Source organism: Lagenorhynchus albirostris, chromosome 13 (assembly GCF_949774975.1).
Source record: "Lagenorhynchus albirostris chromosome 13, mLagAlb1.1, whole genome shotgun sequence".
In the NCBI taxonomy this organism is placed as follows: Eukaryota; Metazoa; Chordata; class Mammalia; order Artiodactyla; family Delphinidae; genus Lagenorhynchus; species Lagenorhynchus albirostris.
Window position 1 is genome coordinate 19,078,237 of NC_083107.1, and position 25,203 is coordinate 19,103,439.

The 25,203-nt window shown below is 37.6% G+C and overlaps 1 protein-coding gene across 1 annotated transcript in view; it reads right to left on the bottom strand.

Annotated features, from left to right (window-relative positions):
- Nucleotides 1–545: 545 nt before the first annotated feature.
- The window catches only part of CTNNA2 (catenin alpha 2), a 1,202,879-nt gene continuing 1,178,221 nt past the window's right edge, over nucleotides 546–25,203 (bottom strand). Inside the window, exon 19 of the mRNA XM_060168603.1 lies at nucleotides 546–839. Coding sequence (XP_060024586.1) covers nucleotides 552–839 — 288 coding nt within the window. The 3' untranslated portion in view covers nucleotides 546–551. The remainder of the gene's footprint in view (nucleotides 840–25,203) is intronic.

Genomic DNA, 25,203 nt, shown 5'->3' on the forward strand with positions numbered 1-25,203 from the left:
CGGCTGGACGAGTTAGTTTCCCCTTAGTAAAAACTCCACATAATATCATCGATATGATGTCAACGTTAAATTGCTCAATTTGTGGGCCACACACTTAAGCGTATTGGCTAGTACACTTTTGCACTGAAACAGAAGCAATACAAGCTTTATGTTCTACCATTACACTTCCAGATTTTTCGCTTATTAATATACCTGCCAACTTAATGATTCTTGCATGCATTAGAGTTTGCTTTTGTAGAGTTAAGTTTATTTTCCCCATCCCTCCCGCTCCCATAAACATTGCAATGTGAACTCTTTGCCCAATTTTACTAGAATGTTGCAAAGGACAGCTCTGTGCCACCTTGGGACAGGAACTCCCTGTCCCCTCCCTGGGCTACAGATGGATCAGCACTATTGATCACATCTCATCTTACATGCAAACAGACACTGCTCCCTTAGTTCCCCATGCCAGAGGCATATGAGTCAGCAGGTATACATACAAAAATGGAATTAAAAAGAAAAGAATAGAAAAGGAAAAGAAAGAAAAAGCTTTCTTGTTAAAGCCTATCGTCCTAGAAGGAATCCATTGCTTTGAATTCACTTAAAGCCTGTACAGGCGAAATGTGTTTCTTCTGAGAACCTCGTCTAACTCGTGTCTGGAATTCTTCAGGCTTTTCTCTCTTCACAAGGGGCTTCTTCTCTGGAGCCTTCATCTTCCAAGACACAACAGGTGAGTTGACAGCTGCTGTCCCATAGACCTTCTGATATTTTGTTGAGGCCACATAAGATGCTTTCACCGTGAGGACAACAGCATTCATCAGATTTTTAGCTGCCTGGATGAGCGATGTGGCACTGTCCAGCTGGAGTGGAAGAAGAATGAAATATACTTGGGTTAGCCAAGGCACAACATTCAGAAGATGGAGGTGCAATTTCTCAGTTAAAACAATGTTGTGTTTATGCAAGTATACAGTATTGCCGAAAAAGGAGCAGATTGTTACATGATAAGGAGAATAGGTTACAAAGCAGTCACCTGTCTTCTAGCCCTAATCCCAAAAGAAAAAGAAAAAAATAGAGGATACTCGACGATATGCAGTTTTCTAAAATCCCAGTACCTCGAAAGACAAAACCCTCCTTTTGGCATGTAAGAATTCCAACATAACAAAAGTTTTCCAAAGGGGAACATGTCATGTTATTGCATTAGGCTGATTGCTAATAATGACAATTATTTGAAAAGCATTTGGCAGGCACTAACGAATAAAACGTTATAAGGGGTTTTATGGCTCTCTCAGTGGAAGTATCTATTTGTAGACTATTTCTCCATCTTGAGCTCAGGATTGGTAGGGATGCAGGCAGCTAAGCAGAGGAATACGTCCATGGGTGCGCTGACTTTTTACTTAGGTGTTTATTGTGCTGCGGTACCTGACTATTCCCAGGTCTTAAATATACCTCATATAAAATATCAACAGTTGTGTCAGGCTTGCATAGGTCAAAGAACATTCAATGAGACCCCCTTATCCATGCGCTAATGAAATATTGATTTCTTATGATGTGCCAAATGCTATTTTAAGAACTTGTTTCCCCACTTAACTCTCACAACGACCCTGTGACGGAGGTATTACTGTCATTGCCATTATATGGTGAGAGATCTGGTGCATGCAGAGGTCCAGCAATTTTCACAGGTTTATACAGCTTAAGTGATGGGGTCCTTAAAGACTGTACTACTGTGCCATACTGCCACCCTATTGTGTAGAATGGCTTTAAAATTGCTAAGACCAGTCACAACTTAGAGCAGAGTAGGTGTAGAAGTTCATCTCCAGACTCCAAGACCAGGTATTTTTCAAGTTACCTCTTTTCTGCTTTTAACCAGTTAGGCAGTGTGTTATAGACTGTATACTAGACCGTTCGATAACTGTTTCAAACTCCTGGACCACAAAAGCTGGAAAAGTTCAAAATTGCATTTCTCAGACCCCCTTTCAGCCAGGATTCTACATGTCACCTAGTGAAAGGAAAGAATTAACAGCTGGCTGCAAATATTACTCCAGCCTCAGGGATGCCTGAATGTAGTCTGTTCATTAAACCTGTAATAGTAACTAAGGAAATGTATCCATTGCAGTTAAATGAGGGATCCAAGAATGTTCCTAAGTAATGTGCTCCTAGTTGCTGAGATTGTTCATTGTATAACTTGTAATCGGTGTAGCTATATTAGAGAATAGGAACTAGGCATACAACCTTCTGGGTATGAAGTAATTAACAGTGTTATGCCCAGTGACCCCAAACACAGTGACTCCACTAATGTGATGTGACCTGATTTCACTTAACTTGTCATTTCTTGTGACCAAAGCAAGTCCCAAGCAGTGACTGGGGACATCAGAAGTTATATCTAAAGCTAGGGGCAGGACAGGAATAAAGACGCAGACATAGAGAATGGACTTGAGAACACGGGGAGGAGGAAGGGTAAGCTGGGACAAAGTGAGAGAGTGGCATGGACATATATACACTACCAAATATAAAATAGATAGCTAGTGGGAAGCAGCTGCATAACACAGGGAGATCAGCTTGGTTCTTTGTGACCACCTAGAAGGGTGGGATAGGGAGGATGGGAGGGAGACACAAGAGAGAGGAGATATGGGGATATATGTATATGTACAGTTGATTCACTTGTTATAAAGCAGAAACTAACACACCATTGTAAAGCAATTATACTCCATAACATGTTAAAAAAAAGAAGTTATATCTAAAGACTCTATTATGTTGTTCTGGCTGTTATCTGTTCTACATCCTTTATTAAAGCTAAATAAACATTATTCTGAGTTTAAAAATTCTATGAGAAATGAACTCAATTCTTCTACCATAAAAAAACTCATAAAATCAGATTATTTGAGAAAACAATGGAAGAAGCTTTCTACGTATGAATTTCTTGCAATACCATAAAACTGAGGCTTCACCACACACACACACACGATTAAAAGCCAGTATTACATTGACGCCACAATAATATAGAGAAGCTGAGATTTGTGGATTAGAGCCACGACTCAATGAATTTATAATTGATTGCTTCGCAAATTAAATCAACCAATTGGATAGAGTAACTAGTTATGTTACCAATTCTATTACACTGTATAAGGTGTCCATATACCAAAATAACTGTTTAACCCATAATGTTTACTTTTACAGCATAAGTTTCTAAAGTTAGCTAAGGAAAAGCAAATTCTAGATTATTCATGTTAATAGAAGGGAAAACAGGCACAGATTGGTCCAGTGATTCTCTAAGTACAGTCTCTGAACCAGCATCACCTGGGAACCTGTTAGAAATGCACTCTCTCAGGCCAATCCCACATTTCTGAATCAAAAAAAACTGGCAATCCAGGGGATTCTGATTCATGCCAAAGGTTAAGAACCACTGGATTAATGACACCCAAGGACTCTCTCAAGGCTTATTTCAACCAATGATTTCAGGACTTCCACCATCAACAAGTTTGGTAACATCACAGCTAATTATCCAACTGAATCTCACTTTTTCATCTTTCCAATTATACCCCCAGGCAGAAGTACAAATAATGAAGAAAATAGATAAGATAGCAAAATGCTGGGATGATTAGATCAGTCATAGTTTCTTTAGGAGCTAGATACCATACCCCTTGGCCAATCGACAGTTCCCTGTAAAAGTCTATAAGGTTTCAGAAAAGAGTAAAATTCGGTCATAAAGTTAGTTACTTTTGTTGTGTGCTATGGGTAAAGAGAGAGTAGAATGATATTATATCAGGGACAGTTCTGTTGATTTGCTTTGGGGTAACAGAATTAGCAGAAGTAGATTAGGGCAAGATATGTCTATTGTATTTTAAATTGTCCCCCGAAAAGCAAATCTTGGGAGAATTGAGTTGGGAGAATTGAGTGGATCCAACAAGAAGAATTACAAATAATTTGGAGATTTTTACCACAGATTCCATTTTCAGATAGATGGTGTCTAATTCTGCTGCAAAAATATGATAGCCTGTTTCTTCTTCAGAACCCCTTTGCTCTCCCAGCCTGACACAGGAATCCTATGAATAAACCTAACACATTAATTGACAGTGAGACAGCTCTAAATTATAAAGTCAATGATTTTGTTCAAGCCACCTGGTGGGGCAGGTACTGAATTCATGGCAAGGCAAAGCGAGGAGGTGAGGGCCAGGTAAGCCTGAACAAATATACTCCAAGGCAATAAGGCCAATCTAAAATTAATACAAAATTTGACTTCTTCTTAAAACTTGAATTCCCCAGGGATAAATTTTACCATTTGCCCTATACCCACTGTAATGATTTAGATCATTTTCAGCACAATCATAATTTGTTTTATTTAAAAATGGGTCTCCTTTATACTTGTCCAAAATAGCACTGAGACCTGGTTTCCAAGTGGCACATCTTGCTAAAAATTCACTTCCTAAAGAAAATACATTAAAAAGAGTAAAGCTACATGGAAAGAAGATTTTTAAATGGAAAGTTTAAGAAAACCTATTTCACATAATTGTGCTCTATTTTGTGGTGTATACTGTAACTAGGGCATTTTCAAACAAGACATGTTAATGAAATTCTAATAATATTAATACCCAACATTACTTGAGCACTTACTAGGTGCTTGGCATTGCCTTAGTCCTTTTAATTAATTTGCATGACTCAAGTTTCAAAACTCCTTGTAGTAGAAACTGTTACCCCCATTTTAAAGATGAGAAAAGGAAAGCTTAGAGAGGTAGGATAACTTGTCCCTGTAGTAACTGGCAAAGTAGGAATTAAGACCTGTACTCTCTCTCTCCAAAGCCCAACATCTGAACCACTACATTGCATTACTTCTCTGAAGCATCATTTAATCTCTGGGGTCTTGTTTTTCAGTGACTAACTATCATTCGAAATGAACTGATCTCAATTATTAACTCTGTCTGGGCATCCTATAAACATCATGACTAAGTCTAGTGAGAGCGTCCATCTCACCTGGTCTGTGATTTTTAGTCTCATCCTCAGAGCCTGAATTCTTTCTAACTAAATCTCCTGGCTTGGGATGTGCTACTGCCCAGCAATCCTTCCTGGCCTTTTGACTGGTCTCCTGGCTTGGATGCACCTTGACGGCAGCAGTTCCTGGGATCCGATCCCTGCAGATTTTTCTTGTACTTGCTCTGTTTCTATGAAGTACATTCAATATACAGCAGTAATGACTGCTGTATATTGTTGTACCCTCAGGTGGGGCTCAGCTACTCTGGTTAGTGTCCTAAGCCTTTATCTGGGCTGGTCTTGCTAGCTTAAATAAGTCTCAAAGGTGGACTGTCGCCAGCCATTCCTCAAGCTGGCTTGCATATACACTGAGTAGACTTATCCACAGAAAGAGACTTGTATCTTTTCCTGCTCAAGGGCCTTTCTATTCCTATGAGGCAGCCCATTAAATTCTTATATCAAGTCTAAGAGAAGTGGCTACTTAATTAAAAAAAATAATAATAATAGCTTACATTTAGCAAATGTTACCATGAGCCAGTCTCTGGACTAACTTTTCAAGTTTCCTTTCTCTCATTCAATCTCACATCCACCCCTCAGACAGGGAATACTATTATGCTCAGCTAAGTGGGAAAGCCAAGATTTAAACCCAGGAAGCCTAACTCCAGAGCCCATGCTCTAACCATTGCTCTATGATGCTTCTCAGTGTCGAGCATGGCAGACGAATCCATAGTCCCCAAATTTATCAAGCTGTACTAGATTAATTCTCTCTATTCTATTCCATAGGTGTCTGCTGTCCCTAACCACGGAAATTAGGCTTCTCCTAATTCTGTCACTATTCTTTTTAAAATATCAAAGTACTATTTTAAAAAGGCAACAGATGTTTCCTCACATCTTGTTCTATTACAGTCCATGAAAAGCAAATAAGGGCGGGAGAGCTGTTTTACAGCCAATTCTATAGGGTTTTTCTGGCTCTTTTTCTGCCTCTATTACCACTCTCTTCTTCTTAACCTCACTTAACTTCTAATAGACAGATTTCTCTTTCCCTACACTTTCCTCATTTTGTGTTTTGAGTAGAGAGAAATACTAGAGGGAAGACTTCCTGAAATGTGATTCTTCCATTAATTGATATTTGTGCTGCTTAATTCCTTATGAATTGTGAAAAGTGCTTACAATGACTCAAAATTTACAGGATCATCTGAAGATTTCTGAAACACCATGTCATTATGTTTCATGCTATTTCATTAACATGGGGATTATACTGCAAGAGGTGTTCAGTTCCAATAGAAATAGAATTTGACAGAAATGTGACTGCATGACTCAAACCACACTCTTTCAAATGAAAGTGCAACTGCATTTCTTGAAATACCAAATTGTCATTTACTCTCTACCCTACAGTCTATCCCTCTATTTTTCTACTGCTTTTCTAATGGGTTAAATAGAATGTTGTTGATGCCTGGATGGTTAAGATTGCTGAAGAAGGACAATTCTGAAATTCCTAGCTAGTACAATTTGGTATATATGGATGTATTCATCCAGGTGATAGAAATAAGTGGGAAGCTGAAGTGCTGAACTGTTGAGTTTAACTTTGGACATAGTGAGGTGTGTGTGTGCTACATGTAGGTAGAGTGAGTTATCAAAGGAAGAGTTGAAATTCTGTGAGTGAAATTCAGGGAGCAAGTTGTAAGAAACCATGTTTTGTTTATATGGGTCTTTCCAGTTCTGCATACAGTAAGTATATAATTTATGTCAATTTCTGTCTGATTTTTTCTTCCCTTCACATTTCTTATTTAGTGTTTCTACAGAGAGAGCTAATAGAATGTAGAATGAGATATTAAACCCATATTCTTCCCACAGGTCAAAAAGTCCAATAAATCTACTAAAATTTTTCTCTGCATTATACTTTCAAGATCAAAATCAATATTCTTTTAATAATCTAAGACATAACATCATCAAGAAATATCTTAACTATTCCCTTGACAGCCAAGGCTACTTTCGATTCTGTTAGGTAATTAGCAATCCTTCACCCTTGATAATAATGTTGATCCTCCTGGGGCCAACCAGCAATAAAACTAATGCAGTTTAGATTTAACAACTGGCTTTAAAAAAACACCCTCACCCCAAATAAAAAAAAAATACCATTGTCAAAAGTGCAAAGTAATCTGAAAGAGGTGGAGAGAAATGCATTGGATTAACCACATATGACATAGTGAACATCTTAGGATGTTAATTTGTGAGGGTCAGGAATATAATTAGAGAAGAGAATTAGGATTTCACTGTGCTCCACATTAATCCATTTAAAATATGCATGTAGAGATAGAAATATAACCTGGAACTGAATCTATTTCCAAAAAGCTGATTATCTATTACCACAAAATAATGAACCATAAATGGTAGTTCATGCAAATCCCAAGTACAAAGCAATCCGTCCTTGCATTAAAAATAATGCAAATGTCATTGGACTACTGGCTAAGCTAAATTGAATAAAATAAACCAAATAATTTTGAAGGTGATTTTGAAATATAAAAGCCAAGGAGTGATTACCTTGAAAAGCTTAGAAGTGCCTGGGAATGGTAACCTAGTCCCATTTGGGCCTAGGCTCTTTTATTCTAATTTTCTCAAATAATAACTGATAGTGCTAATGACTTTGAGAATGCTAAACTGGGTAGAGTCCATTTTAACCATGTGCAAGATCTTTTAATGGGACTAACTTAGTGTTTAACATATAAGAACAATAAATATTTTAATGGGCCTACACTATACATATTCAGGGCTGGGATAGTGTTTTGAGGGGAGGAAGTTGTGCTGGAAGAATTGATAATAAATTGAAAGTAAATACCCTGAGAAAACTGGAATCTCTCTATTGGAGCTGGCCATTTATTTATACTTAAACAGTTATCTCTCCAAAAGGAGTCACAAACTACCTGTAGGAAAAAAAAGAGAGACTTTGCTACAAGTCAGTTTTGCTGTTAATGAATGGGAGGTTAGAAACCCACAGCATTGCAGCCTATTATCTGCCAAGAAGAACATTTCATGTTTGAAAAATCCATGAGGATTTGAAGAGATATTTGATCCCCTTAGAAACTGTGATACATTTGAAATACCTTGAAATATCTCCCTACATTTTCCAGAGTCTATATCAATAACACTTTTATAAAATGCTAGCAAGTCCAGGGTAATAAATAACTGAAGCAAACAAAGATATGGTGAAAAGGTTCGGCCTAATCACATCTTTCCCCACTTCATGGATGTTTACATGAATACAAAAAAGATTATTCCTGTGTGGTAAACCCTCATTTCAGTGTCCTAGTCTACACACTCTTCCTCATCAAACATCAACAATGAAATAAATTAGCAAAGCTGAAATCCTTCTTGTTAAGACAGTGACAGTGGTGAACATAGGGCAGCAATTTGCACTCACCCCTATGGTGTCCATGGCAGGCATTACTAATCAATCACAGCACCTTGCTCCTTGAGAATATGCTCAGTGGCATGAGAAAGGAAACTTCTTTACCTCCCTCCTCCAAAAGGTCATATTTTGAAAAAGTTGTCAAAAACAACTTGATATAGTTTATAACACAGATACTTCTATATTTAAATTGTTTAATACTTTCTGTTTCTGTTACTACCAATCAACCTCGAACAAGTATTTTTTTATTTAAATGATGCAGCATTTAATCTTTTTCCCATAGCTAACTTTAAGGGACAAACTGTGAATTTGTACTGACACCACAGTATGAGTTGCTAATTAATGAAATAATTAAGCTGAAGACATAAGTATGAACAGAAGTACAAAGCATTTTTGGGATGATTTTAAATCAGAGGGTAAAAATTAGCTGAATATACTAAGAAGTATGACGTCTGAAGTGAAAATGACCATCACAGGTATGGCTGTGATGATCGTTAAAACAAAAAATAAACTGCATTAAATCTATTAATATTAGAACATGTACTAATCCTTGATAACTGAAAGCAAGAATACTGTAGGCTAACTCCTGAAGAGTTGGCTTAATCCCAAGCGTGTTCCCATTTGATTACAGGATCTTGAAAAGTAAATGTTTTTCAACTTTAAGTAGTGGCTCAATCACAGCAGAAAGGAGGAGAAAAGGTCTGTTATTTTTTCTGCAGGGATTCCTTGAGTGCTGCCAGGGAGGCAGCTGGTGCTCTCCCAAGGCTGAAGGCCAGTTGTTGGGAAATATGTCTGTAATAGCTCAAGATGAAGTTGGCAAAGGCCTTAGCAGACAAGCACTGCAATCTCAGCCAGGCTTAAAAAAAAAAAGCTCCAGTGTTGCTGAGAAATTTACCAATGGTTCTCAGGTAACTTTCTCAACTGGACATATTTGTGTTTTCCTTTCTAATTCATTGAGGTAGGTAGTACTTCTTAGCCAGTCCACTGATTAACTGTCTTCATTTGCATTTTTTCAATTATAGGTAAGTAAACCTTGAGGATTCCCATGAAGGCTTAATTACAGTCAACAAATTTCTTAAATATGGCTTAGAGCCATTTTTTTTTCTCACCATTTAAAGCAGAACAGTTTTTGCTCAACCCCAAACAAGGCATTTTTGCTAACCTTGGAATCCCAAGGAGAAATGGGAGTATTGGGATGTGTTACCCCTTGGAAAGTTATGAACAGGCATCTCTATTCCTCCAGGAAGTCCCCACCTCCCTTTTCTATATTTCTGCCTTCCATACTGTTCCTTTTCCTACACATCAGGATCTCCTGGCCCAGAGGTTTTCTCTGGGTTGTTTTCACATAACAACAGAAGCATAGGAAATAAATCCAACAAGAGACCATGCGCCAGTGGATGGATATATATATATATTACAAACTGGGAGATATTCCTGGGTAGGAATATCTTTATGTCACATACATATTCCATGCATTGATTGTTGATTTTGTCATCTCTGATCATGAGAATCATCGTGTCTTCACCAACCAAGGCTCAGACTTTCAAAGGGCTACAGCTCCTTTTTGCCTTCCGTATGGGGCAGCCAGCTAGCAGAAGGTCACCACATTTGATCCCTTTATTTCCCTCATTCTCCCACACTATTCTGCATTACCATTACTGGGAGGCAAATTTAAGACAAGCCACTGCCCAAGAATCCAAGAGAAATATGTCTTCACAAAATGAATCAAAGAGCCACCAGTGGGCCCAGTACTCTCAGAAATGCTGAACTTTGCATGGTCATGGTATATTTGTTGATAAGTGATAAAGGCCATTTAACACCTTACAAAACAGCTCCTAGGCTCCAGAATACAATGTGCAACTACTAAGTGAAGAATAGATCCAAAGAGTCAAGGACCACAGGTTTGGGTGCTGGTTGATGGAGGGTTGTGCCTGGGAAGGGAGCATAATCTGGAAGCCTGGATTATTCTTCGCCATCTGTTCACTCCTCTCCACATTCAATCACTAACAGTTGTATCATGTGGCATTATTCATATGTTGGGGAAACTAAACTCCCATCCAGCCCATAACTCTCTCCTCATCAGGTGTGTGGAAAGAGCTGGTCAAAGCCTCTGTTGCTACCTGAGTCCTGGATGAAGAGAGTAAAGAGCAGCAGAAGAGACCCCTTCCCCAAGGAGTGTTTGCTACCCCTCCTCAGGATTCTAGTACCCTCTTTCCACCCCATTCTTCCAAGTCCTGTACATTCTCTCCCCTCTGGCAATGCATTCTTACATTTCATGCTCCACTTCCAACTCTCCCCATTACTCCATCCTGTTTTATCTTTTCCTCTCTTACAGTGAAGAAAAGCTTGGATTTTGGACTTTGGACTCAAAACCTGAGCTCAAACCTGATGGGTCTAATCACTGGTTATGTGATCTTGGGAGAGCTACTTAACCTAGCTCTACCTGAAACTCTTTCTTATCTTTCTCTAAAGTAAAAGTGAAAAAAAGCACTTTCTAGGATTATTAAGTATTAAATGAGATAATACCCTTGAAGCTGAATACCTGGCACATGGAGGCCCTTACCAAATCATAAGCTTTTATTATTACTGTGATCCACCTTTCCTTAAATCACCATTTGAGTCTTTTTAAAAAGGGTCTTTTTAAAATCATATTTTTCATTTCCACCTCCTCCTCCTCTACTTTCTCCTCTCAAGGTTTCTCCACACCCTCCATCCACCCAATCCAGCATTTTGGACTCACTCTAACCTTCTTCTTACTGAAGCTACTGTCACCTTGGCTTGTTCTCAATGCCTGATTATTACAGTTTTAATGTTGTACTGATAAAGGCATGGAGAAGTTCACAAGGAGAATAGAAAAGCACCGTAAGTTGTATCTTTTGTAGCACTACTGAATCTTTTAGATGGAGGAAAGGAGGGCTCAAGATTCAGTATAAGAAAACATGGGGGATTTATGCATGGCACCCAAAATATCTAAGAACATTTAGGGCTTATAGGGGTTGGAGAAAGACTGGATAGTTGAAAAGTCAAGATGGCTCTAGTAGGAGGTGGAGGGAAGCCAATCTGGTTCTGGAAAGTAATGTTTAAAGATCTTATTTGAGAGGCGTCAAAAGAAAGAGTATAAAATATTTTATCCAACCACATATAGGGCCTAACATTTCAAAAATTCAGGCTCTTCAAAAAAAAATCATACTCTTTGTTTTGGTTAAGATATTATTTCTAGATATTTCTTATTGAAAAGCATAATAATGTTACCTGGGAAGTTCAACAGCCTAATTAATTCAACTCTTATATTGTCGTCAGAACCCAGCTGAGAGTGTCCTAAGCTACCTCAAACACAGTTCCCTCTTCTGCACATCAAACACTGAAGATCAACCTCCCAAGCCCTGTGCTTCAACTCCATCAAAATACAGTTGGGTTTCCTAGATTTGTTTCCTAAAGTCTTAAATCCATTGTTCTATAAAATGGGATATTTTAAATTTTTAGCCCATTGGACCTAACACCTGCTGTCTTCAACTGAGATCAGCTTATCTCGTTATCTTAACCCACCAATAGACTCACAGTGTTGAATCTACATATTCTTCAGGGGTGCTTGAAAGTTTCATCCACCCAGCTTCGCAAAACATAAGCATACCAATCTTGCTGCATTTGATTATATTTTGTTCATATTTATTAACCAAATAAATTAGCAAAGGCCAGGTCTTGAAAATAGACTAACCAAAAAATCCAGGATAATTAAAAGTCAAACTATAAAGAGAGGACATTGCCTAGGCTACAGTCTGGAAAGACCAGGAGGTACCAAGAAGTAAGTCAGGTGCAAAAGAAACAAACAAACAAAACAAAATAAAACAAAAACAGAATGGGTAACCTTTAAACAAGCCATACTTGTCAATGCTCCAAGCCTCTTCCAGAAATGTCTCTTTTAGTGAAGGCAAGGATGGTTCATGTGTGACATACTTGCTACCATTTCTTCATTGGTACCTTTATCAGGCACATCCAGTCAATAACAGTCCTTTGTTCTATTGATCCTAGACAAGATCTCAGAATTCTTCTCAAAACACACTGCAGTCAATCACTAGCAATTGATGAGAGTGAGCAATCAAGGTTAAACCCATTTACCATATCCACTATGGGCCTTCGAACCCTCCCCCCAAAGGTTATGCTTTGATTAACAGGGGTATATTAATATTGTTTCTCCCTCATTAGCATATTGTTCTCCTTGTATAATTCATAAAGAATAATCTCTTAAATATAATGCAGAAAACTAATGTGAAATCTTAGACATATATGTAACTATACAAAATAATTCACTACATCAACCTAAAATTTCAACTCTTCTTTTTTTTTTTTTTTTGCGGTACACGGGCCTCTCACTGCTGTGGCCTCTCCTGTTGCGGAGCACAGGCTCCGTACGTGCAGGCTCAGCAGCCATGGCTCATGGGCCTAGCCACTCCACCATATGTGGGATCTTCCCGGACCGGGGCACGTACCCGTGTCCCCTGCATCGGCAGGTGGACTCTCAACTGCTGTGCCACCAGGGAAGCCCTCAACTCTTCTTTTATTACAGAAATGAGAATAACAACAAAAAGAAATCGATATCATTATTCAAGGGCTCATAAGAGGTCTTCAGTATAATGCATCTTTTAAAGTCAGTAATTTTAATTAAATTAGTTTTAAATTTGAGCAGTTAACCCATGGTTTTTCATAATTGAATACATTTTTCTGTCTACTTTGAAACATTCTTTGAGTAGACATAGAACAATACTCTCCAAATACTTTTCTTTTTTCCTGGCCACTACTTTTCTCATTGTGAGATGTAAACTCACTACCAGTTTCATCACATATTTAATTAATTTCCAAGTGTTCACTGTGTACATTGTCACAGATTCAGGTGAAGTTTTCCTATTTTACTTAGAACACAGTGAGTTGTAAGTACTTAACTTCCATCTGGATCTTACTTCAGGTTCTTGCAAAAGTTCTTACTTTCACAAAGACCTCTCAACATTTAGAGGATAACCTAAGCTTCTTCAGACTTCTCTTAATGACTCTTCCCAACATTCCAGAGACAAGTATGAGCTACCTGCTCTTCCCACTGTCTTCTTAGTCTCAGTTACTGACAACACAATTCTTCCAACTGTTTAGGTTAAAAACCCAGAATTTTATATTACACCTTGTTCTCTCTGACCCAGCATCCAATCTTCCATCATAGTCTGTCAGCAGCATCTTTGAAATATATCCAATATTTGACCTTTTCTCACCTTCTCCACTATTACCACCATGGCCAAGCCCCAACAGAATCTCTTGTTAGATTGTTTCAATATCTTCCCCTAACTAGTTTCCTTGCTCCTCACTCTTTCCTCCCTTTAACAGGAACCAGAATAGTCCTGTTACATAAACTCAAATAATATTGCTTTTCTTCTCAACATTGTCCAATGGTGCCCCATCTCAATCTGAGTAAAATCCAAGACTATCACAGTGGCCTTCAAGGTCATAAAATCTGGTTACCAATAGTTCTGATTTCTCTGTTGTTCACTCCACTACTACATATTGGTCTCTTGGGGACTTCCCTGCTGGTGCAGTGGTTAAGAATCCACCTGCCAATGCAGGGGACACAGGTTTGAGCCCTGGTCCAGGAAGATCCCACATGACGCAGAGCAACTAAGCTCATGTGCCACAACTATTGAGCCTGTGCTCTAGAGCCCATGAGCCACAACTACTGCGCTCACGTGCCACAACTACTGAAGTCCACGTGCCTAGAGCCCATGCTTCACAACAAGGGAAGCCACCACAATAAGCCCGCACACTGCAACAAAGAGTAGCCCCTCTTGCTGCAACTAAAGAAAGCCCGCACACAGCAACAAAGACCCAACGCAGCCATAAATAAATAAATAAATAAAACATTGCTCTCTTGATTATTGCTCAGACAGACCAGTCATGCTTGCCCTTCAGTGCCTTTATACTTTTTTCTTCTGCCTAGAATGCTCTTCCCTCAGATACCTGTAAAGCTTGGTCGCTAAACTCCATCAGATATTTAATCAGATATCAGTATCTCAGTGAAAACTTCTCTTTCCAAATTGCAACTCCATTCCCAGCATTAACTCCTCCTCTTTCCATTTTAGTATTTCTTCATACACTCATCATCATCTAACAAATATTTTTTTCATGGGTTTATTGTCCCTCACCCCAAGCTATATCCCAAACACCTAAAACAGTGTCTAGCATATGGGTCTTCCATAAATATTTGCTGAATGTTGTTGAATAATTGCAACTTTACAGATGAGGAAGTAAGAGACGACAAAGCTTGTCCAAAGACGGAAAGGTAGGGCACAATGCCTAGTCCAGTACCCAACTCCCCATGTCATCAATCTGTTTATTCTTCCATGGAAGAGTACCCAAAGGCAAAATATTAGCAGGACAGTGGGATTTAGGGACATAATATACAAAGTAAATGTTATCTAGCTACAGTACAAGTCTTATGACCTCTTCCCCTCAGTGGTATAGCTTCAGGATCATCCTTTGCTCAGAAAACATCCATAATTCAATTATTTGTGTTTATTACTTTCTGTGTATAAAATACTGGGCTTTCTTTAAGGATCATCTCTCTCATTAACAGTACCAGCGTCTGTGAAGCACTGAGCTATGTTTTCTAGGTATAGTTCTGGGAACTTAATAAATGATCTCTAAGATGTATAAGATAGATACCATCATTCATTCTTTACATAAAAGGAAATAGAGAAAAATTAAGTTCTTCGTGAACTTGGGTTCACAAACTCATATCTGGTAGAACTCAGCTTCAGTTTACCCACGTGACACACTACATGCAATCTTCTTTGACCAGGCAAATCCACCTTAGTGTTTTCCTGCCCTGAACTCTCTATTCCTGGCTATTGGTTCCATTTATCTGGAGCTCAGTATGAATTATGGTGGCTTTTAACTATTCATAAATGTGAATCATGTGACCAAGCAGTAATGAACTGGATTTCCTTAAGTCATAAAGGAATAAAAGGTCACACCACCTTCCAGTCCTGCAATCACGATTCACATGAGATATGAATTAGGCACATAGTAAGGACTTCATCTTCTACTTACTCGTTTTCTTGCCAGCCACTAAAAAGTCACTTACATTTTCAAAGAAAACTTGATCAAATACAACATCTAATTCTCTTTCCTACTAGACACCACATATACCACTTGTTATTTACACAAAGTTTATGAAAAAAACTTTTTTATTCTAAATTTCTACAACAAAGCCTTTTACTCAACCACACAATGGGCACCATGATATGATGTAAGGCTGACATAGTTTTTAAGAACACAACATATCTTAGTTGTTACCATCATGTATACTATCTGACTGATACTATATCCTGTATTTCTTGTTCAACTACTAGTCTAAGGGGGACAGGGACAAGCAACATCCTTCAAATGCACAAAGCACAACAGCACAAAGAGAAATTGGCTCTAATCTTGGCTGTGCTAGCTGCTGACTAGGAAAGTTTGGGGTACTCTTGTAACCTCTCTGAGCTTCTGCTTCTTCAGCTGTAAAATGGGGTTATTAATACCAATATATTTTCACAAGTTTTAAAAGTAAACTTTTAAAATTTTAAATAAGTATGTCACTATAAAAGATTATTACATAAGTTCTGGGTACCTTGGGTGAGTCCTTTTAGAATCTTCATCATAATTTATTGGACCACCTGGGTAACTCAGGCCCAAGAAAGTCTGCACAGGGAAGGGTATTCCAATAGACGCCCAGGGTGAGAGTACCATAAGCCTTAACAAGACAAGAACAAGGTGCTTCCAAAATGAGGTAAGCTTTCTTTTCCACCTGACAGTGGGGATGACTAGGGCTGAAATATGGGTGAGGTGGTCTAGTTACAATCTAATTTTTCCCTTTTTTTGGAGAATGCTCAGGAAATGTCATTCTCAAAATAAATGTAACAGAGGAACCTGCTATCGGGGACCCAAAAACTGACTGTGGAGTGCATTCCTAAAAGAAATAAAGGTCAGCCAAAAATAAAGATAAACCATTCTCGTAATATGAGCATCCATGGAGCTATCCTTGGTGATTGCAGCTCAACTCCTGTTACATTTCTTGCTGGCATGAAATAATTAGTTACTTATTTGCTGCTTTGTCTTCAAAGACTTTGTGTGCATGTGAAAGTCTTGTCTTAGAACTAGACTTCTTGCTATTTATGAACAAGTACTTCCTGTCCCTTTAGTGTCATGTTCTGGCTAGCACCACATAAGCCACAGTAGGATTGGGTATATACGTCCCCAGTGTTTAGCCAGTTGGGTGATGGATTCTTAGCTCAGGCTGCCTCTTAAACTGATCTGTAAGAGCAGCCTACTGATAAAATTTGACTAATACGTCTCTGTATTGGGTTAATGTACTTTGGATATTTTCCAGATTCAATATATATTGAGCATCCCAGCCAATATTTTACATCACTTAATCTTCACTCTATCCCCCCCCCAAAAATGATACATCCCTTTATCCTTACTGTTTGATACATGAGGGAATGGAGGCTTAAAGAAAAGTAACTTGCTAGCTAATAAGACAATTACCAGGAATTTTAAGTGTATGACTTCTGTTCCCAGGTGTAGTGTATTTAATAATACACTGCAGCTCCAATTGTTTTTGAACAAAATAAGAAATAAAGAGCATTTAAGGTGGTTCCCCTGAGAAACTAGAATATGTCCCCTTACAAGTGCCTGCCAGGGCATGGCCTGGTTTGGAACCTTATAATCTGTTTCTCCTGGAGTGAGTACTTTAGGAAAAATACAGCAAAAACACCGGAGGGTTCCCTTCAGTCTAAAACTGGAAATATTATTTCTTTGGTCCAACAAAGAACCTACGGATGGACAACATATTATCTGTTCTCTTGCAAAAGAGGTTGAGCTATACAAGAAACTTTCAAAATCACAGATTAAAGGACAAAGTATCCTCAAAAGACTGGACATGCATAACAGTATTGCAAAAAATCATAGAAAGGATATTAGTGGTTCCTTTGAAAGCAAGCCTCAAATCTATGAAATTGGAAAACTTCTTTGAAAAAAAAAAAAGCACTTTGTAAACTCCCAATGAAATGACAACTTTTAACCAGTGAACAAAGATAAACATTAAAGTGTTGGAGAGAGTCTGATACATTATCTTGCCCCTACTGAAAATCATACTTAATACTAAGATGAAAGTTTCCTCAAGGCACAATCCCTAACTTGGAGTCCCTGTGAATCTAGCCTTTGACAAAGTTAAATCACCTCCATATTTATTATAAGATTTAAAGGATACCTCATTATTTCTTTACCTGATACACTAAAAACTGCCATGGTAAATATTTCAAATACACTACAACTACAGCTTTGAAAGAAAGAGTGATCTCTGTTTCATCTAGAGTCACCACCTGTTACCTGCTCTCCAACCTTCTCTTTAAAACGAATTAATGCTGAACTATGAAATATATTCAATGTTTACCTATAATTTTCTTGGTTTCAAGGGCTCAGCTAGCACTAATTTCAGCATTGCAGTTACGTATCATAAATATTATCTCAAAAACACTCACATAATTAATTTGAATCTCAAGACCATTGGCCTGATGCATTTCTTAATATTATTTTTAAAGGAAAAAATATAAATTATCACTTTGTTTTTCTTCCTTATTTTTAAAAAGGTACTTATTATCTATTTCATCATACAAGGATTAAAAAGTATACAGAGAGAATAAAGTAATATGTGAAAATGTTTTGTTTAACAAAAAAAGGTGTTATAAAAACAATTGATTTGGGCTTCCCTGGTGGCGCAGTGGTTGAGAGTCCGCCTGCCAATGCAGGGGACACGGGTTTGTGCCCCAGTCCGGGACGATCCCACATGCCACGGAGCGGCTGGGTCCGTGAGCCATGGCCACTGAGCCTGCGCGTCTGGAGCCTGTGCTCCGCAACGGGAGAGGCCATAACAGTGAGAAAAGCCCGCGTACCGCTAAAAAAAAAAAAAAAATTGAATTGTTTTAAACTCAATACCCTTGTTTGTAAAAAGCAAGAAACTGAAGTAAATTCACTTAACTTTCTTTTAAACACATTCTTATCAGAGCCCTGAATTGCCTTTGAGAGTAGAAATGCCTGTATCTCTAAGACAGGAATATTTGGGGGTAACCAACAAGGAAGATGGATGGAGATCTTAAAAAGATGTATGAAGTTTATGGCCAGAGGATGACCGTGATGGGTTCTCAGGAGTCTCGCTTCTAGAAAAATGCACACCCACACCCCGATGCCAGGCTACGAATGGGCATTTGGCAGATGAATCTGGAACCATTGTATCTTCCATCTTCCACCCTTCCAGAGGGAAGAAATAAAAGGCTCCATTTCAAATAGTATGTATATTCTAGGTGAAAAATCGAGATTTCAACCAGATCTGTGGTGCTCATCTGGGGCAATTCCCCACTACAGGCATCTAGTGGGGAAATGCCAGTGATCTTGCCAAACATACTATACAGTGAACAACCACAACAACTTCTCACAACTAAGAATTATTTAGACTAAGCTAGAATGAAATAGCCTAATGAGACAAGCCATGAGGTCTAAGAAAGGGTCGAAACTGACTTAAAGCCCTGGGAAGCTCTCACCATAGCCTCACTCCTCCCTCCTTCCTAGACCAGAATTTTTCAAAGTGTGATCCATGAGTATCTGCATCCAGAACGTTTAGAAATAGAATACAGATTCCTGATCTCAGGCGTGAGCTTCAGAACTGTGAAGGGAAAGCCTAGGAATCTCCATTTTTATTTGCTACCCATGTGATTCTTCTACAGATTGAAATATAAAAATCATTACTTCACTTCTCTGTTGAAGTCATTCCCTTCTGTATTTTCAGCTATCACCTCTCTGTAGTGATTCCTTCAGGACTCTCAATGACAAAAAATTGCAATTTCTATGAGGGCAGAGACTTTGGCTGATTCTTCACTATTGTATATCCAGTGGCTTGATTGGTAGACATGATGAAAGAGGGCAAGAGGGCACCTACATCATCAAAAAGACCATCATCTTTGGGAAGAGACAAGGTAATGAAAAATAAAGTTAGCTACCGATTTATTCGGTACTTCTACATTCTGGGCCTTGTACTAGATCTGTGGCACACATTAACACTAAAAACAATGCAACAAAGTACATACTAATGTAATTTTCACTTTACAGTTGAGAAAAATGGGGCTCAGCTGGATCAAGCAACTACCAGAAGTCAAAATTCAGTTTGTGTGCCACTGAATGGAGAGTATAGACGGGTAAGAACTGCCACTCCATGCCCAATTCTTCCCATTTTTTTCAGATTTGTCATATGATATACATAGACATAATTGGGGTAGGGGTACAGATGTTCCTGGGAAATATTTTAAAGGGTGTTAACACAGCTAGGAAGCACATCATTTTGCCCTCTCACCTCTTTTCTTCTTCTTGTATGGGATATGGGAAGATGCAGCACTAGCAGTCAACTTGGACCAAAAGATGAACTTGAGAACAGAAGCCTCCACTGCTCCTCAAGTGGAGCAGAGCATAAAGTCAGAAGGAGTCTGGGTCCTTGATGACTCTGAGATTACTATACCAGCCCTGAACCACCTATAGACTTATTCTATGTGAAAGAGAAATAAATATTTGATGTTTTATCATATGTAGCTGAATCTAAATTTAATTAAAATACATGAATTATAAATACTATTATTGGGCATTAATAATTTAGGATACTTAATTAAAAAGTCATATTTCACATCTAAATATAATTAGCATTTTAATATAACATAACCTTCATGTGGGAGGGCAAATGAAACAAGCCATGTCACTTTAGCCCTTATTTTAAGTTCCATTTTTAAAATAAATGATTAATTTGATTAATTCAGCTGTTTTGAAAGAAATTCTTTATGTTTCCATACCATAATCTTTTTTTTTTGTTAGTCTACTTAAAGTACTAGGAAATATAACAAAATAAATTTCAAAAATTAAGTTAGCTAAAAAAATTAATTACTTGATTTTGGGCCCTAAATCTTAGGTAGACAATGCACTTTGAAATCCAGTATTTAAAATAAACTCAGGTGTTTTCATGTGGGAATAAATGAATGCAAGCATGAATGAATGATAGACTTAAGAATCATTTACTAGGATTTTTCAGTGTGATAACTTACTACAATGGAAAAAGGTATGGCCAAGAAGCTATCCTATTAGACACACATTATGTGCTCATTGTGCAAGAAATCAGGGAAAAAATTAAGAACATTCAGACACATTCCCTATCCTTATGGAGCTCACAGACTAGCTAGGGAGATATATATATATATATATATATATATATAAAATTAAATAAGTTCCTACACTGCATTCCATATCAGGAATGATAGAAAACACGTCACACTGTGGGAGAATATCAAGAGAGTCTTCCTGGAAGCACTACAGTATATCAACTACTAACTTTGTAACCTCCAGGAAGTTACTTAAATTCTCTGAACCTCGTTTTCCTAATATTTTTAATGGGGATGACAGTATCTCTTCCACAGAATGATTTTGAAAACACATTGCAGAGTGCATTTCAAATGCTTAGCACAGTGCATGGAACATACTAAGCCCTCAATGTATCTTAGTTTAATAATAATTGAGGTATTTACTACATGCAATCGTCCTGTTGTCCCTCTAAGTGGTATTACTATTCCAATTTCTAAATCAAAAGCAAAAGCTCAGAGATTAGCAATGTTACCCAATATCTCCCAGATGATAAAAGACAGACTTGGTTTCCAAATTCACATCAAATAGCAATACCTTGCTTATAATTTTAACATCTACCTTAAGAGAACATGATATATTTTTTTAACAACTTTATTGGAGTATAATTGCTTTACAATGCTGTGCTATTTTCTGCCCAATAACAAAGTGAAACAGATATTTGTATACATATATCCCCATAGCCCCTCCTTCTTGCATCTCCTTCCCACACTCCCTATCCCACCCCTCTAGGTGGTCAGAAAGCACCGAGCTGATCTCCCTGTGCTATACAGCTGCTTCCCACTAGCTATCTATTTTACATTTGGTAGTGTATATATGTCAGTGCTACTCTCTCACTTCAACCCAGCTTACCCTTCGCCCTCCCTGTGTCCTCAAGTCTATTCTCTTTGTCTGTGTCTTTATTCCTGTCCTGCCCCTAGGTTCATCAGAACCATGTTTTTTTTTAGATACCATATATATGTGTTAGCATACAGTATTTGTTTTTCTCTTTCTGACTTACTTCACTCTGTATGACAGACTCTAGGTCTATCCACCTCACTAAAAATAACTCAATTTCATTTCTTTTTATGGCTTAGTAATATTCCATTGTATATATGTGCCACATCTTCTTTAGCCATTCATCTGTCAATGAACATTTAGGTTGCTTCCATGTCCTGGCTATTGTAAATAGTGCTGCAATGAACATTGTGATACATGTCTCTTTTTGAATTATGGTTTTCTCAGGGTATATGCCCAGTAGTGGGAGTGCTGGGTCATATGGTAGTTCTATTTTTAGTTTTTTAAGGAATCTCCATACTGTTATCCATAGTGGCTGTATCAATTTACATTCCCATCAAAAGGGCAAGAGGGTTCCCTTTTCTCAACACCCTGTCCAGCATTTACTGTTTCTAGATTTTTTGATGATGGCCGTTCTGATCGGGGTAGGGGGTACCTCACTGTAGTTTTGATGTGCATTTCTCTAATAATTAGTGATGTTGACCATCCTTTCATGTGTTTCTTGGCAATCTGTATATCTTCTTTGGAGAAATGTCTATTTAGGTCTTCTACCCATTTTTGACTGGGTTGTTTGCTTTTTGATATTGACCCGTATGAGCTGCTTATATATTCTGAAAATTAATCCTTTGTCAATTGTTTTGTTTGCAAATATTTTCTCCCATTCTGAGGGTTTTTTGTCTTGTTTATGGTTTCCTTTGCTGTGGAAATGCTTTCATTAGGTCCCATTTTTTTATTTTTGTTTTTATATCCATTTCTCTAGGATGTGGGTCGAAAAGGATATTGCTGTGATTTATGTGATTTATGTCATAGCCTATGTTTTCCCCTAAGAGTTTTATAGTGTGCAACCTTACATTTAGGTCTTTAATACATTTTGAGCATATTTTTGTACACGGTGTTAAGGAGTGTTTTAATTTCATTCTTTTACATGTAGCTGTCCAGTTTTTGCAGCACCATTTGCTGAAGAGGCTGTCTTTTCTCCATGGTATATTCTTGCCTCCTTTATCAAAGATAAGGTGACCATATGTGCATGGATTTATCTCTGGGGTTTCTATCCTGTTCCATTGATCTATATTTCTGTTTTTGTGCCAGTACCATACTGTCTTGATTACTATAGTTTTGGAATATTGTCTGAAGCCAGGGAGCCTGATTCCTCCAGCTCCCTTTCTCTTTCTCAAGATTGTTTTGGCTATTGGGGGGCCTTATGTGTTTCCATAGAAATTGTGCAATTTTTTGTTCTAGTTCTGTGAAAAATGCCATTGGTAGTTTGATAGGGATTGCATTGAATCTGTAGATTTCTTTAGGTAGTATAGTCATATTCACAATGTTGATTCTTCCAATCCAAGAACATGGTATATCTCTCCATCTGTTTGTATTATTATAATTTCTTTCATCAGTGTCTTATAGCTTTCTCTATACAGGTTTTTGTCTCCTTATGTAGGTTTATTCCTAGGTATTTTATTCTTTTTGTTGTGACGGTAAATGGGAATGTTTCCTTAATTTCTCTTTCTGATTTTTCATTGTTAGTGTAAAGGAATGTAAGAGGTTTCTATGCATTAATTTTGTATCCTGCTACTTTACCACATTCATTGATTAGCTCTAGTAGTTTTCTGGTAGCATCTTTAGGATTCTCTATGTATACTATCATGTCATCTGCAAACAGTGAAAGTTTTACTTCTTCTTTTCCAATTTGGATTCCTTTTATTTCTTTTTCTTCTCTGATTGTTGTGGCTAAAACTTCCAAAACTATGTGAATAATAGTGGTGAGAGTGGGCAACCTTGTCTCTTGCCTGATCTTAGAGGAAATGGTTTCAGTTTTTAACCAATTGGAACAATGTTGGCTGTGGGTTAGTCATATATGGCCTTTATTATGTTGAGGTATGTTCCCTCTATGCTTACTTTCTGGAGTATTTTTATCATAAATGGGTGTTGAATTTTGCTGAAAGCTTTTTCTGCATCTATTGAGATGATCATATGGGTTTTATCCTTCAATTTGTTAATATGGTGTATCACACTGATTGATTTGCATATATTGAAGAATCCTTGCATCCCTGGGATAAACCCCACTTGATCATGCTGTATGATCCTTTTAATGTGCTGTTGGATTCTGTTTGCTAGTACTCTGTTGAGGATTTTTGCATCTATGTTCATCAGTGATATTGGCCTGTAGTTTTCTTTCTTTGTGCCATCTTTGTCTGATTTTGGTATCAGGGTGATGGTGGCCTCGTATAATGAGTTTGGGAGTGTTCCTGTCTCTGCTTTATTTTGAAAGAGTGTGAGAAGCATAGGTGTTAGCTCTTCTCTAAATGTTTGATAGAATTCACATGTGAAGCCATCTTGTCCTGGGCTTTTATTTGTTGGAAGATTTTTAATCACAGTATCAATTTCAGTGCTTCTGATTGGTCTGTTTATATTTTTTATTTCTTCCTGGTTCAGACTCAGAAGGTCATGCTTTTCTAAGAATTTGTCCATTTCTTCCAGGTTGTCCATTTTATTGGCATAGAGTTGCTTGTAGTAATCTCTCATGATCTTTTGTATTTCTGCAGTGTCAGTAGTTACTTCTCCTTCTTCATTTCTAATTCTGTTGATTTCAGTCTTCTCCCTTCTTTTCTTGATGAGTCTGGCTAATGGTTTATCAATTTTGTTTATCTTCTCAAAGAACCAGCTTTTAGTTTTATTGATCTCCGCTATTGTTTCCTTCATTTCTTTTTCATTTACTTCTGATCTGATCTTTATGATTTCTTTTCTTCTGCTAACGTTGGGTTTTTTTGTTCTTTCTCTAATTTCTTTAGGTGTAAGTTTATGTTGTTCATTTCAGATTTTTCTTGTTTCTTGAGGTAGGATTGTATTGCTATATACTTCCCTCTTAGAACCGCTTTTGCTGCATCCCATAGGTTTTGGGTCATTGTGTTTTCATTTCCTCTTTGTTTTTTTCAGTGATCTCTTGGTTATTTAGCATCGTATTGTTCAGCCTCCATGCGTTTGTATTTATTTTATTTATTTTTTCTGTAATTGATATCTAGTCTCATAATGTTGTGGTTAGAAAATATACTTCATATGATTTCAATTTTCTTAAATTTACCAAGGCTTGATTTGTGACCCAAGATATGATCTATCCTGGAGAGTGTTCCATGAGCACTTGAGAAGATAGTGTATTCTGTTGTTTTTGGATGGAATGTCCTATAAATATCCATTAAGTCCATCTTGTTTAATGTGTCATTTAAAGCTTGTGTTTCCTTATTTATTTTCATTTTGGATGATCTGTCCATTGGTGAAAGTGCAGTGTTAAAGTCCCCTACTATTATTGTGTTACCGTTGATTTCCCCTTTTATGGCTGTTAGCATTTGCCTTATGTGTTGAAGTACTCCTATGTTGGGTGCATAAATATTTACAACTGTTATATCTTCTTTTTGGATTGATCCCTTGATCATTATGTAGTGACCTTCTTTGTCTCTTGTAATAGTCTTTATTTTAAAGTCTATTTTGTCTGATATGAGAATTGCTACTCCAGCTTTCTTTGGATTTCCATTTGTTTGGAATATCTTGTTCCATCCCCTCACTTTCAGACTGTATCTGTCCCTAGATCTGAAGTGAGTCTCTTGTGGACAACATAT